This window comes from Stigmatopora argus, chromosome 1, assembly GCF_051989625.1.
Source record: "Stigmatopora argus isolate UIUO_Sarg chromosome 1, RoL_Sarg_1.0, whole genome shotgun sequence".
In the NCBI taxonomy this organism is placed as follows: domain Eukaryota; kingdom Metazoa; phylum Chordata; class Actinopteri; order Syngnathiformes; family Syngnathidae; genus Stigmatopora; species Stigmatopora argus.
The window spans coordinates 12,334,309-12,349,205 of NC_135387.1; the positions used below are offsets into that span (position 1 = coordinate 12,334,309).

General features: G+C 43.9%; 1 protein-coding gene across 5 annotated transcripts in view; it reads left to right on the forward strand.

Moving 5' to 3' along the window:
- The first annotated feature begins 307 nt into the window (after positions 1-307).
- The window catches only part of rarga (retinoic acid receptor gamma a), a 40,848-nt gene continuing 26,258 nt past the window's right edge, over positions 308-14,897 (forward strand). Inside the window, exons 1-4 of one of the 5 annotated variants that reach the window (XM_077597470.1) lie at positions 308-402; positions 535-642; positions 5,934-5,991; positions 11,918-12,264. In XM_077597470.1, the coding sequence (XP_077453596.1) occupies positions 12,096-12,264 (169 nt within the window). In that variant the 5' untranslated portion in view covers positions 308-402; positions 535-642; positions 5,934-5,991; positions 11,918-12,095. Of the gene's footprint in view, positions 643-5,850; positions 5,992-6,661; positions 6,994-11,917; positions 12,265-14,897 lie in introns of those variants that run through there. The other 4 variants (XM_077597477.1, XM_077597461.1, XM_077597453.1 and 1 more) reach the window with 4 other exon arrangements.

Sequence of the window (14,897 nt, forward strand, 5' to 3'; positions counted from 1 at the left end):
CGCCAGTGCAGCTTTTAAGTTGGGGATGCGGGTTCGATTCCCATCCCCGTTGACCTCGTCGTACTACCCTTGAGCAAGATATTGAAGCCCACATTTGATCCTGGTGCTCAGTAGGTAAATGAGGACAAGTCCATTTATGGTTTCTAGTCAGGTGCGCTCTATAGTGCTTAAACCACGTTCGAATTGACCTGTGGAAGTTACAGTGTACCCTTTTTTTAATGAAAAATCCTCTGGGAGAAGATTGGTGTAAATTGCAATGAGCGATTTCTGCTGCAGTTTCTCCTTCACACGGCAAGGGGGAGCCACCGTGCTAGGAAAATGCACGCTCGGCAGATCCTATCGACGCCCCTAACCTACTCTGGAAGGGACTCAGTGACGGATTAGCGATGGCAACCAACGAGGGTAATCTGACAAATGACTCCAATGTTTATCTGTGAGGCGTCAAGAGCAAATGGTGTCATGTTTTCTTGACGCGCTGGCGGAGGAAGACTCTTGAGAATATGTCGAGTGACTTTGTTGTCGTCTCCTTCTCAGTCAAGTGTGCCGCCTTCTGCCTTCTGCCTGTCACTCACTCGCTCGATCACAGAACTTGTGGGGAATGCTGAGACTGAAACACGGCACACAGCTTCGGGCGTATGAAAGGTAGGCTTTGCACTCCACCTAACTTTTTGCCTCGTTAATTTAGCGTACCCTAGTATACAAAGCGGTTTTGTTTCTATCGTGGTGTTTAGCGCGTCCGACTCACAGTTCTGGGGTCGTGGGTTCGATCCCAGGTCGGTCCTCACTGTGTAGATTTCGGATTTTATCCCACCTTCCCAAAACTGGCATGGTAGGTTGGTTGAACACTCCCCTAGGTATCAGTGTGAGCATGAATGTTTGTTTTTCTCCTCGTGCCCGGCGATTGGCTGCCCACCAATTGAGGGTGTCCCCTGCCTGGTGCCAGAGGTCAGCTAGGCTAGGCTCCAGCACCCCCCACGACCCTTGTGAGGAGAAGCGGTACAGAAAATGAATGATTTTTTTTTTACCGCCTTGTAAAGATGTCAGAAACGCGCAGTCATAAGCGGAACACGTTCCGGCAGGGCACAGTGTAATTATAGGCTACACAGAGTGTTTTGTGGGCTCTGAGCGGAGCACGAGTATCTACCAACACACCTGCAAAGCACTGTGGTCCGCCCGAGGCTCCCTAGACGGCCTTCATCACCGTCCCATGTCTGTCTCCCTGCCTGCAAGCCTGCCTTCCTGCCTACCACCCGTCCCCTCGGCGCCCCTCCCAATAACTTGTTGAATGTGGCCTTTATGTGAGTAATGACAGCCAACTGCGTGGCCGATGAGAGATTTAAATGTATTCCACGCAGAACCTCCCAGTTTGCGTTAGATTAGCCGGCAGGGTGGTTGATTGTGATCAGACCCCCCAAAAAAATTGCAGAGCCAGCGACCAAAGAATACAGAAAAGTAACCCCCATGCACGATCAACCGCACTTCCTTCTTGTGGATAAAAGTCAAGTCAAGTTGGAAAACGCTGCATGTTTATGTATGAAACAGCAGCGCCAAAAGTAAATGCAGTTTGTGTTGCAGTAGTGTTGAGTGCCCAGTCTTTTCACAAGGGCAGTTTTATGTGCAGGGAAAGAGGCATGGAAAAGAAGACCTTTCCCTTTGAGCTCACAGATTTGCAGTAATTACAGAATCACTTCCATATGTGGCTCTCTGGCTGCCTTCTCGCTGCCCCCACCACCCCTCTTTTCCCTCTCTCTCTCTTCTTCTCTTCCCTCTGACATTCTCATTCTCCCTTTATTCCTACTTTTGCTACTTTTATTTTGCTTGGCTTCCCTTCATGCACTCGGAGCATTTTTTGGGTCAAACCGCAGCTTAAACAAAGTTTATGGTAATCAGAACATCCTGGCATTTTTGGCAAACAACCACTATGTTGGGGTGATTAAATTAACCACGCTTGCCAAAAATATGTGCGTGTCCTTGTCAAAAGAGGAGCGAGCAACGGCGAGACACGGACAGACAGGCAGAGGGGAAACGCGGAAAATAAGGAAATATGAAAAAGGAGGAAAAGGCAAAGAATGGGAGCTCGGAGAAGAATTTGCAAGGCAGGAGCAGAGCATGAAGGAGGGAGAGGTGGAACAGAAAATGAGGCTGAGGGAAAGGGAGGGCTGGAGTAATGCTTTTTGACAGAGGTGGGTTCAAGATGGGTTCATGGTGACATCATGGTTGATTTTTGAGGAAAGTATAGACAGGAGAGACGTTCACCTTTCATTGAACACACATGTTGGGGGAACAGGCGAGAGCGCTCATTTGCTGGCACACACACTGGTAGCTGTGTCCGCAACCTCTGAATGCACCCCGAAATTATGCACACTCCTATTTTTCCCCCCTGTTCCCCCTGCAGTTTCCAGTGTAGTAAAATGAGAACTTTCTTCCAACCTCTTGCTCATTTGTTTTTGCTCCAATAATACATTGTGGTAGAAACCTGTCCTGGCCCTTAACGCACTTATGCATTTCTCCTTTGCCATGACTAAGTCTTTTTCCGGTGAGTATTCCACCGCGTACTTCAAGGTAGTTGGACTATAAATGAGCAGAGTTTGCCAGGCAGGATGAATGAGGTCCTTCATTTCTTCGGATGTGTGTTTAAGTCCACAGGCGAGAAAGTGTTAGTGTATATTTGTGTACGAGCTCGTTCCCCTTTGGATTGCCAAGGCGCTACCAAAGGTGACGTGACATCAATTTCAACGTGGGGAAATGGTGATCTCAATGCAGGCATCTTGTTACTGATTAAAACCTGCCGTCACAAGCACCCGCTCCCCGCTCGCCAATATTATCAAACCCCGCTCCCGCTAGAATCCACACCTCCATCCATCCCACCCTCACCCCTGACTCCCCGTCACATTTTGTACCCCTTTCTCACACGATCACTGTGCCAGCCGTGGTCTTTTTCAACCTTTTTCTCTGTAAAACCAACTGACCTCACTTCCTCCCTTTCTTGCGTCCTCTGTCAGCACGCTTTACTCTTTCCTCGCCTGCCTTTGCTCCTTTTCCTTTTGCCAGCAAGCCCCAGGCCTCGGCTACATTACTTTGTGAATGCAAATATGTTGAATCTTAAGTGGAAACACACGACCGGCTCTTATGAATATTTCATACCGTCATAAACACATTCAGAGGAACCACAGAGTTTCGCGCCTTAACACTGCCCATGTTTGCCGGATGACTTCCTGTAAGGAATTGAACTCCCCACGGTGAGCTTTTCGCCGGAACGAGTGTCGTGTTTGGTTTGATGTCAGGGCAGCGCGTTGTGATGTCACCGGCTGAAGTTAATGACTCACGAATGGAGGGGGCAAGAGGCCATGTTTCCAGTGGTGCCCAGAGAGGGAGATAGCACCCTGATCTGTCTTCATTATCCCCCATTCTGCAGCCTCCCAGACACAATGATCATAAATCTCTGCCTGAAGCACACTTCACTGACACTGAAACACAAACACTAGTAACCTCTGACCCTCTCTTCGCTACTGCCTGCGCACACTCATCCGAGGAGGAGCAGACGGCGAGTGCACGCTGTATACACACACTCATGATTCCCTCCCTCTATCACCATTTAATAAGGGCCACAGCACAGCCCGTGCACTGACACCATCTCCGTGCACTCCGCTGCACCTTCAGTCACTTACGTATGCTTAGAGTCGGCTCGATGCTATCAAGCCGATTTGAAATTCACGTCACCCGAACCACTAAATACTACAGTTAGTCTTTAAAGGTCCCACAGAGGTATTTGCCATCTTGTTACACGTTATGCAATTGCTGATTTAGCGCTGCTATATAAACAGTTAAGGGATTTCTTTTAGCTTCAGTGGCCTCATAAGGAACACCTCACGAATCAAATGTAAACGAGATAAGGATCTGTAGAGGTGCCTTTGCAGAGTGGCTAAGATGGGCGCTTCCTGAATATGATTACGTCGCGGGGGAAAAAAAAAAGAGCAAAGCAAACGTAGCAGCACGTGTGCCTGTTTAACCATTCAGTTATGCTCATTTTGTATTTCCATAACTACTGCATATAAAAACTATGACTGAATTAGCATTCATTTGGCCAGTGTTTAGCTTCCCCATTGTTTTTAACATCTTACTACCAATTTGTGACTGTGTAGCTTCTGTTTATTTTTGTGCAAAGTTACTTAAAATACATATTCTTGGCTGTAGAACCAATGTTTCCAAGTGTTATTCAGTTCCGTGCAAAATGTTTTCAAAGTCAACTAAATCAACATCCAACAGAATGCTTTGTGGTTCAACTTGGTGTTATGACAGTAACGATGGCAGGCCTTGCATTTGTTTCTTGGGCCAATTATCTAAAACATCAATACTATACAAACAATCATACGCAAGTGCCACGTGCATCATCTGACATTAACATTCAAACAACTTACAAAAGATGCTGACTCTCCAATTTAGGTTATGTGTCCAAATCACTGGACACGTGTTTTTCAAGTCAAATTTGGATTGCTCTGAACAACCAATACCGATTTTTGGGCCAACATTGTGACTGCAGCCCATTGGCAATCCAGAGACATGATGTTACCTAAAATAACGTAAATAGGGAAATATGTTAATGCAAAAGAAATTACATTTACATTTTTTTAAAAGGAGCCATTGATTGGAACCTGACTTTGCTGCTTGATATATATATATATATATATATATATATATATATATATATATATATATATATATATATATATATATATATATATATATATATATATAATATACACAAACAGCCACTTGCACCCCAGTTAAAAGTCAATGTGCACTCAGTAAAGGTTCCTGTTGAGCTGCCAGTTAAGGTGTGTCCTCTCCTCCTAGTTGTCAACTGTTCCCCATAACCAAAACATCTTGAGAAACATTACATTCAGAAAAGCAAGGCACACGCCCATAACCACAAACACATAAACAGATTTGAAACATATGATCTCATATGGCTAAGAGGGGCACATTGAGGGGCACACCCAAAGTTGTCGCTGCCGTACTCTGCCATCATGCAGAACTTCCCCTTCAACTGACGTGCCACCATTTTTCGCAAAGCCACAAAGTTTCGCAAAAGCCATCTTGTGCTTCAATACATTCTCAACTGCACAATGTTTGTCAGGATGTGGACAGATGTTGTATATCCCTCAAAAATGCTTTGAAAGCCAAATTCTGGCTTTAATTTAGCCTCAATAAGAGCATCTTGCTTTCAGTTCTACATGCCAACTGACTTCCCAGCGTTGTTCTTAGTATTGAATCGCATCTGATTTGAGGGGAACTCATGTTGCCAGATACGGGTGAAATGTGTCTTCCAGTTTCATGAAGTGAACCTCTCTAGGCAGGCAGAACGACCTCATAAACGCCATCTGGGCCAGATCAAAATATGACAATGCATATTATCTGAGATTCTCAGCAGCAAGTTCACTGTTTGCGACTTTCGATGACAGCGTGACCCCAGTTAGTCGGCAAACAACTCAGTAGCCAAGAAGATGAAGGAAAGGAAAGGAGCCCAACCAATAGACAAGAAGACAGAGAATTAAAAACAGAAACTCAAGCTCGATTGCCTTTTCTTCCCTACAGACGTTTTGCGGCTTGTGAAAATATGTGCTGTATATTTGAAATGTCGGGTCACGTGTATGAGGACTGCATTATGAATCAGAGTATAATTATTTCCTAGCGTGCATGAAAGAGTGATTTTCAGATGTAGTGAGAGAAGGAGGAGAAAGTCGGCAGAGGGAGATACAGAGAGAGCGAGACAGCAAGAGAGAGAGGGTGAGAGAGAGCGAGAGAGAGAGAGAGAGAGAGAGAGAGAGAGAGAGAGAGAGAGAGAGAGGTTGGCTGTTGCCCTCCTGGTGCTGTCAGAAGGACTCTGAAGAACGTGCACACATCTCGTCTTCCTTTTTTTTACCCTCCTCCAGGCTGGCTCCACTCATCGGACCGTAGCGTCAAGCCATCAATTTGTTTGCCCTGGAACTGGTGAGTAGCTAACGTGTAAAAAAGTTTTGAAGATCATATAACCTCTGCCAGGCTTTGCTTTTCTTTTTAACTTAGCCTTTGTTTGCAGTGAGAGCTTGCGTTTTTTTTCAAATTGAAGACCACACTTGCCTCAATCAAAGGCGAGCATGAGCAAACAATAAAACATCCACACGCACGTTTCTTTCATTAGGCTTTTGTGGACAACACGCCGCATTCGCATGAATACGTACTTGAGGACGTGATTTTGCCTGTGTGCTCCTCTGTGCACACATGTGCTTATTAGTGGCTGTTACCCAGTGCCTGTGGAGCTCTTTATTATTAGCATATGTGCGTGTGTTAGTGTGTACACGCCTGCATGTGTTTGATGTCTATTCACCAGAGGAGTCACCAGTCCTTGACCTTTTTTATTATAACGAACATGCTGGAAACTTGGATTGTTTTCCACACCTTTAGTAGCATAGCCTTATTCCAGCGTGTGCCTCTTAGTTTACACGGAAGGTTTATTCATTGTGTTCCCATAGTCGGTCGCCTGTCAGTGAATTGTATCTCCTGATTCTGGCATATTGCCATGGATAACAGGTTCCACTTGTTACCGGCGTTTACATCGGAGCGATGGGGCGCCTGATGTCACTGCGTGTTTTTACTTGTTTCGCTTGTGCATGTAGCTTTCATGCAGAGTTGCCGTGTTGCAAAGGCGACTGTCAAGCGCCGCACCTGCCATCTGCAGTTTTATCTCCCCCGGTAGACCTGACGTAAGAGCGAAGCTTAGTTCAGAAGAGAGAGAAAGTAACAGCCTTGCTAAGTGAAGACGCGTGCGGAAGCACACTAGTTGGACTGGAGGATGAGACCTCCGGAGTGGAAGATTTGTATATAAGTCATTTTTTTTCTTCATCCTATGAGCCATAGATTGCTACACAAAAGTGTTCCCCATTCTGTCCCATCCATGCAGAGAGCTGTCAAAACCTGTTGTTGGCTGCACTCTTTAGACTTAATGGATGGCAGGTAAGAGAAGTATTCTTTTTGTTGTTTTTTTTTTTTTGAGGGAACGCACAGAAGCGTCTATCTTGCCACTGTTGCACTTTAATTAACTAGGAAATAATTTGGAGGACATCCCCTATGGTTATTTTTACAGGTGTGTTTGTGTATATTTGCATGTTCAATTAGACTATTAGCATTTTGTGTTTTGCCTGTGTTTGTTTGGGCCCACTTTGTCTTGCTGTAGTTCCTGGGGCGAGGAGTTATCTTCATATAGAGGAAGACTTGTTTTCTCTCAGAACGGAGGATTACAAACATTTCCATTTTCGCTTGTTGAAAAAGGAGAGAACGCTTCCCTCATGGGTGATTTTGTATCGTCTGGTTGTGTTTATGTCTAAAAATTGTATTCCATCATCTTTCTTTTCCGGTTGTGGTGTGCGTGTTCTTGTTTTGTTGGACCTAAAATTGAAGAGAGTGCTCAGTACGCCAGAGTGCTCTACCACATCATGGAAAGAGAAAATTGTGAGAATGACATCATCATAAGAAAGTGTTTTATGTCTTGCTGAGTTGAAAATTTTCCATAATTTTCTTGATGTTTTTAGGGACTCTGTGCGAGAAAGAATCGAGTGAGCAATGTCAATTCAAAAAGTGTAATGTTGAGAACACAATTACCTTATTTTAATTAGGTTTTAGTTGTGTATCGTCTCTCCCATTTGCACTCCCAGGGAACAGGCTGTTCTTTAAATGTCAAATAATTGCACCCAAGTGCTACTTTGCATTGTTGCGTGTAAGCAAATACGTGTTTGCGCGATGCCAAGAGCAGGCAGATGTCAAACAAGTTTGAGGTGATGGAATGCAGGTGTGTTTGGCCACAGCGAGTCGTCTGTCACTGAGTGTCTCTCGCCCAGCCATTAAGCACACACTTGTTGAAAGACGCTGAGTTGTCAGTTCAAAAGTCAGCAGTATAATGGGTTTCAGTTTCAATAGACAAAATGTCGCCGACGCCATCAGTCAGATAATAAAATGATCCCAAAATGTCTGTTTGGACATCAACGCATCTGACATGTCATTTTAAAAAGAATAGTTTTACATGTGTAGTAATATGACTTCACCTGTGACCCAGAACTCTAACATAACCTTGTGTGTTTCCAATCACTTCCTTTACAAAGTTATAGAACATAATTCATTGTGACAAACAGTGCCTGGAAGACATGCTCAGGTTTTTGTTGAAAAAGAGTGAGCATGAGTGGACAAGTCAGAGGGTTAAAAAAAACGGTAGTCTACCAAGGTTTTTCTGCCAAGAATACAGGTTACTTTTCATATATTAGGAGACTGTGAAGTCAACAGTTCAAACAGTTTTTAAAAAGTTAAAAAAAGGCAGGAAGTTACTTCATATCAAATATCTGGACAAAAGATGACTTTTAATTAATTACAGGATTGCATGTGCTTACAGCTCACAAGTATTTTTTGTAGTTTTTAAAATGTTTTTTCTTTCTAGGTGATGAGTTATAAAACATCCCTTAAAACAAATATGTACACAAAGTTGGGATGACATATATCAATGTATCTCAAATGACCCAAAGGTGGACATAATAATTTATTATTTGGCTGTTAAGAATAATTGCAAACTTGTGACTTTGCAATTAAAGCAACATTTAGTGTGCTGCTTGGGTTCAACCAGCAGACTAACCCAACTAGTTTGTTGTCTAACATGACATTAGCTCTTCTGTACACCACTGATATAAAAAAGTAATCCTCCCACACCATCACAGCATCTGATTCATATATTGCCTATCCTAATCAGGTTTGTGGGTGGGTTTGTATCTATTTTAGCTGACCCTGGGTGAGAAGTGTGACTCAAGCCCTGGAGTGGAGTGGAATGATTCCTATAAGTGGTCACCATCAATGTTCCTAATGATTAGTATTTCCATTTTGAATAGGAATTTAGTCTAGGTGGAGTATATCTTTGTCAATAACAAAACCCATTAATGTCTAATACAGCTCAACGTAGGATATCTGGGAATAATTCGTTGTGAAAGAACTCCGATTTGTGGAAATTGACGCACACAGCTTCTTTCTTTGTCAGATATCCGCCCTCTACAGGAGTGGAGAATACTTTTAAATGACTTTTTTCAACAGAGTTTAATGTGATTTAACTAAGCGCAAGCCATGTTTAGCAACATCTGTATGACCGGCGTTATACTGTACATGGTGTGAATTCAGGCGCCAACCTTTTTCTTCCCTTGTCTCCATTCTTTGACATTGTCATAACTAAAACTTTGCAAACGAGTCTGGTTGCGCCCAAGCGTGCCTCGTCTTGTTGAGCCATCTCCAAATTAACTGACTTGATTCAATTGCTACAGGCAAAGGTTTGGTTTTGATAAACTCTGCAGATAATCTGAAGCGTAATAAACGTGGCTGCTGCAGCGCAGTGTGGCGCACTGTGAGGTCGGACACTTCGCTCCAGTGCGCCTGTCTCGGCCAGCGGTGGAAAGTCCCCGCAGTAGTCTGAAAACCTGGTGCTCCTCCTCACCCGCCTGCTGCCTCCTGTGTGCCCCCCAGGCTCAAGGGAAGTGGGCCTCCATGCCATTTTGGCCCTCTCCAGCAGCGGATGAAGTCACTCCAAATTCCCCTCGTCCCCCCTTATAGAGCCCGACCCGGTGGCGAAGCCAGCCTACCACAGGAGCCCCTAATAAAACACAAATGACTCTTTAAAAAAAAAAAACTTCTGGACTGATGTGGCTCATTAAAAAACACTGGCGCCGTCTTTTTTGCTTTTATTAATTCATTATTGGGTTTGGGGAGGAGAGTAAATCTGCCGTGTTCTATTTTAAAAGGCTGTTTGCCTTCTCTGCTCCTTGCTTATTTTCTTTATGACTTTTCCTTCTGTGGGTAATTTTGCTAGGTTTGCATTCTCTGAGTAGCTTCAGTAGCTGAGAACGCCTTTGTATTCATGGCTGCAATACTGGATGAATAGATGGATCAATACACTCTTGTTTACTCCTGTGAGAATACATAAGCCTTTATCCTACTCTCTACTCTGAGCGCTGGCAGATTTTACTTTCTTTGAAGAGCGCATGAGGCAGTTACCCAAATGGGCCAAACACATCATGCGCATACTTTTTGATTTTCCATCCCGCATTGTACATCTCCCTTTTCCCCAGCGTTAAAGTCTTCTGTCAACTTTTGGTTTGTTTGCTAATGATTGAACCCACTGACCCACAGGCACCAGCTACATGCTGCCCTGATGTCCGTAAGTTTATGATTGCAGAGCGGGACCAGGGTGCGAAATTGAAAAGAAAGATGGAAGTAAGGCTATGTTGGCAGGATGGGGGTTGGTGCCTATCGACGGCTGCTCCTTCCTGAAACGTGGTCACCCGAGCCTGCCCAGACCCTGGATGCACATGTGGAATAGTTTACTGTAATGGAACTCTAAATTAGTGGTGGTTTGAAGCGGCCTGCAGCAGTAGGGTGTAATTAACTGGCTCTGTTGAAAGAGAGAGAGAGAGAGAGAGAAAAAAAGAGAGGCAGAGCACTGGAAAAGACGCATGGGTGAGAGGTGTGTGCGTGTGTATGTTTTAACACATGTCATTTTTCCCCCAAGTGCTTAATTGCATGCGTTTGTACTATGTATTTCAGACTTTGTGGTATATATAAATGCCTTGGAAAGCTCCTTGCCAGTTTCGTAAATAGGACATGGCGCCGCCTCACAGTGCCCCCCTGTGCCCAAACTTTGCCACTGTCCATCCTCCTTTCTTTCTTTCTTTCTTTTGTTCTTTCTGTCCATCGCTCTCTCTCTCTCTCTCTCTCTCTCTCTCTCTCTCTCTCTCTCTCTCTCTCTCTCTCTCTCTCTCTCTCTCTCTCTCTCTCTCTCTCTCTCTCTCTCTCTCTCTCTCTCTCTCTCTTTCACTCTCTCTTTCCTTCTTTCTTTATTTCCCTATTTCTTTCTTTTCCCTATTTTCCTTGTACTGATGGACATGTTTATGTTCCCCAGGATTCCCCTTCTAATCAACCTCATTGACTTCATCTCCATAATTTGGAGGGTTTCCACAAGCGGTACCAAATTCCTTGGCTCTGCTCATTTTCAAAGCCACATTTTGTGAAAACAAACTCATCACACCACCCACTCCAAAAATCAAGCTCAGGGAGCGGTCGGCAAAAACATTTTCTCTCTCTTTTGACGCTTCTCCATTAACAATCAATAGCATGACTGCTTACGTGCCTACTGTTGTATGAGTGACAAGAGGGTTGTGGAAATTTCAGCCAAAATGACTTTAGGGGTTTTAAAGCCTTACCTCAACACAAGCTTGTCGGAAGTGACAGCAGCAGTTAGCAATCAGTGGAATCTCATTTTCTCCCTCCACCACCACCCCACGGACCCTGTGTCTGGGCCTCTGGTGGTGGTGGGGAGGGAGGGGGGCTGAGAGGGACGCAGGCTGCTGTGCTAGGCTGGCAGCAGGAACAGAGAAGCTCTTTATAGCAGAGTTCTGGTGATTTAAATCATATGGCATTGCCTGGAATCAGTGCACAAGTCTGGATGCTCTTCAAAACTGAAAGAACAGAGTGCTCTCTCTTTTTCTCTCTCTCCTCTAAACCCCCACCTCCTGATCTTCTCTGTTATAACTTTTTATCTTATCTCCTTTTCCCATTTTTTTTCTGGATGTTCCTCTCATTCTTCTTCTCTCATACATCTATATATGGACTAGCCATCACTGATCTTCTCCTTATACCTGTTCATGTCAAGTTTGCCCATTCTTCTCGTATTATAATTATGGATAAACGTTTACCCCTCCCCGTGGGAGCGTGGTTCAGCGTTGCTGTCAGTTTGAACATGTTTTTAGTCCTAACAGAAACCACTTAAGTATCATGTTCTTGCCAATCAGAGGTTCATTCTTGTGTTTCATGCTATAAAATGAAAAAATAACAAGTCTTTCTGTCTTCTCTTCCCCAGAAATTGAATATTTCCACTCAAGAGCAATTCCTCACTAAACTAGAGGCTTTCACCCTTACTCATCCATTCTCCCACATCCTGACAACATTTTGAGAGGACACAAAGTTTGCGGGGATTTCCAAGGGTGACTGGTGAGCGCGTTCCCATCCGCCAGCAGGCCTGCTGGTACGTCATTGCCATGGCTACCAACAGGGAACAGCAGGTGGGCCACATGACGGGCTTCCCACCTGCCGTGTACCCCTTCGCTTTCAACTCCATGAGGAGCCACTCTCCCTTTGACCTGCTGGCCAAGAGCAGCCTTTTTGGGAGATTCAGTGCTGACCTGCCCAAAGAGATGGCTGCACTCTGTAAGTTCTCATCATCAGCATATGTGTTTGACTTGTCCTGCCTCTCATGTGTCATTTTCCATTCAAGCCCCGAGTACTTAGAGTATACGGCCCACAATCATTTGGCTAACCTGCTTTGAACAATTTGGACATCCAATGGAAAGTGGAAAATATGGTGACTTAAATTACCCTTTATTACATGTAATTTTGTAGACACGGAAAATTTGACAGGCGGCTTGTGATATAGGATGGGTGGTGTAAAAAAAAACCCATCCCACAATGGAACTGTGAGGGGAAAATACACGTCCATCGATGCAGTGATTGCATAGTCTCTGTGGTTACCTTATAGAAGTGTGTATATAGTGCGGCTGTGTCCGCAAGCTGTGCCTGTGTGCGTGGGGGTGTGTCGGTTTATGTAGGGGGGGGTGTAGCCTTTCAGGCAGGCAACCCACAAATCTACAATTAGTGACAAAACAACATTCTTACAGGGTGAGGTGACGAGCGCCTCAGGCACTGTCAAATATTTAAGAATATACAAAAAAATACGCAAACAGGAACCTCTGTCTTAACTGAACGTTTTTTTAAGATTAGTAAGACAAAATCAGAATCACCTCACCATTAGACGAAGTCAACTTCAAGTTACGGATGCGTGGGTCTGGATTGTAGTTTCAAAAACGTCCACAGGCGACACTGTTGTCCTCTCACTTGTCAGAATGGGATGATAAAGATGTATGGGAAATGGATCTCAAAGAAGAGATTGTTGCCAATGGAGAGAGTTTTTAGCTATGGAAATGGGAAGGAGGCCATCCTCGCCTATAAGCATATATATATATTGAAGTAATGGTGGATATTATTATTATTATTTTTCCACATCATTTGACATATGGCGATTATGTCATATTTTCTGCAAGACTTCCAGTTTGGGATGGTGTTAAGTGAGTACTTTTTTTTACGGGCATGGCAGTAAATGTGAGCAGAATTGATTTTGAAATTTCAACCTTGTGCTGTGGAAAAAGGGTGGCAGGTGGAGAGGCTATAATGGGTGTGGGTGGCAACAGCTGAGTGTCCCCCGCCAAGCCAAACCAAATCCGCCCTTGTGTGGATTCCCACTTCACCCCCGTCCCTTTTCAACCGCAGCATGCCTGAGCACCTCTCCAACCATTCAGCCGTCAATCACTACCTCACCCCCCACACTTCGAAGATGCTACCCACCTAATCCTAGAGATATTTTCACAGAACCCAATAGAGAGAGAGAGAAAAAAAGGGGGGAAATAGAGAGAGAAAGATAGAGGGAGAGAGAGAGAGAGATAGAGAGAGAGAGAGAGAGAGAGAGGTGAGAGAGAGAGAGACTATGGGGGGGCGGAGCAGAAAGTAGGGGGGGGGGGGGGGGGGGGGGGAGTTGAACACCTGGGGTGATGTCCCGGTGTGGTGGAATCCAAGAACAAGCCTTGCTAGGAAAACACACAAATACACACATGCAAACGTGAGCAGAGACACTTCCCACTCTCTCATCTGGCCTCACACAAGCCTGTCTTTCATCCAAAAACTAGAGACGAACCCCCCTTGATGCAGAATGAAATCCCAATGCGCTGACAGATGGACTCGTTTTGGTTTTTCGCAGTGGCATCAAACAGAAAAAGTATCAGAGCACAAGTTAGCACACGGGCCAGAAGTTCCTACATGAACAGCTTGTGTGGAAACATCCGGGCCACGTGGTGGGACTGTAAATGGAGCTTAAATAAGGTCAGGGTCAGAGTTTAAGTTGGTCTCATTGACAAATAGTTTTAAACAGTGAGAACCTTCGCTGTAATTACTATCCACCCATATAGCGCTCCAACCCTTTCGCCATGGCTGATCTTAAGGGATTGTGTATTAGTGGATTGGGGGTGAAATTTATATAAATATTTGTACCTAAGGACACTTTAGCCTGCCTTGAACTTAAAATAAAACCAGTCCCATCAGTAGGATGGTTGTTGATTAATTTCCTTAGTTTTAATGTTGTAGGTGGGAATATGATAAACTTGCTTACTGTGTAATCAATGAAACAAATGGTTCAATATGAGAGCATATTTGGTTTGTCTTTCCCCATTAACGGCACCCGATGAGTTAACATGCATGCTTTTGGATTCTCTGAGAACAAGTCAAGTCAGATTTATTTATATTTGAACCCCCAAAAGAGAAAAAAATCCCTATTGGGGAAAATTTGAAACGTAGTGAAGGGCCATAGATTATTATTGTTATCCGCGTTATCATTGTTGTTGACTGAGTTGTGTTGCAACAAAAATGAAGCCATGAAGTCATGACTTTTAATGTGAATTCAAATGAGCATAAACACATTTGTTAATGTAACAGAGAGCATTTTTATGTTATGTAAAAGAATGTTTAAGTCGCACTGAATAAAGATAGTTTTAGAAGAATAATGCAGTTATGAAAACGAAAAAACATTTTCACAATAATGTTGTGATGAGATTTATGAGATTTTGAGTTTCTTATACTAAAGTTGCAATATAACAAGAAGGAATGTACTCGCATTAGTAGCTTTAGTTAGTTACACAGTAAAATGAAAATATTTAACAATATTACCCAATCCATTGTATGACATTTTTCTAAAGACATTAAGTGACACCTTGTTGCATGCACTTTTGGACATTCGT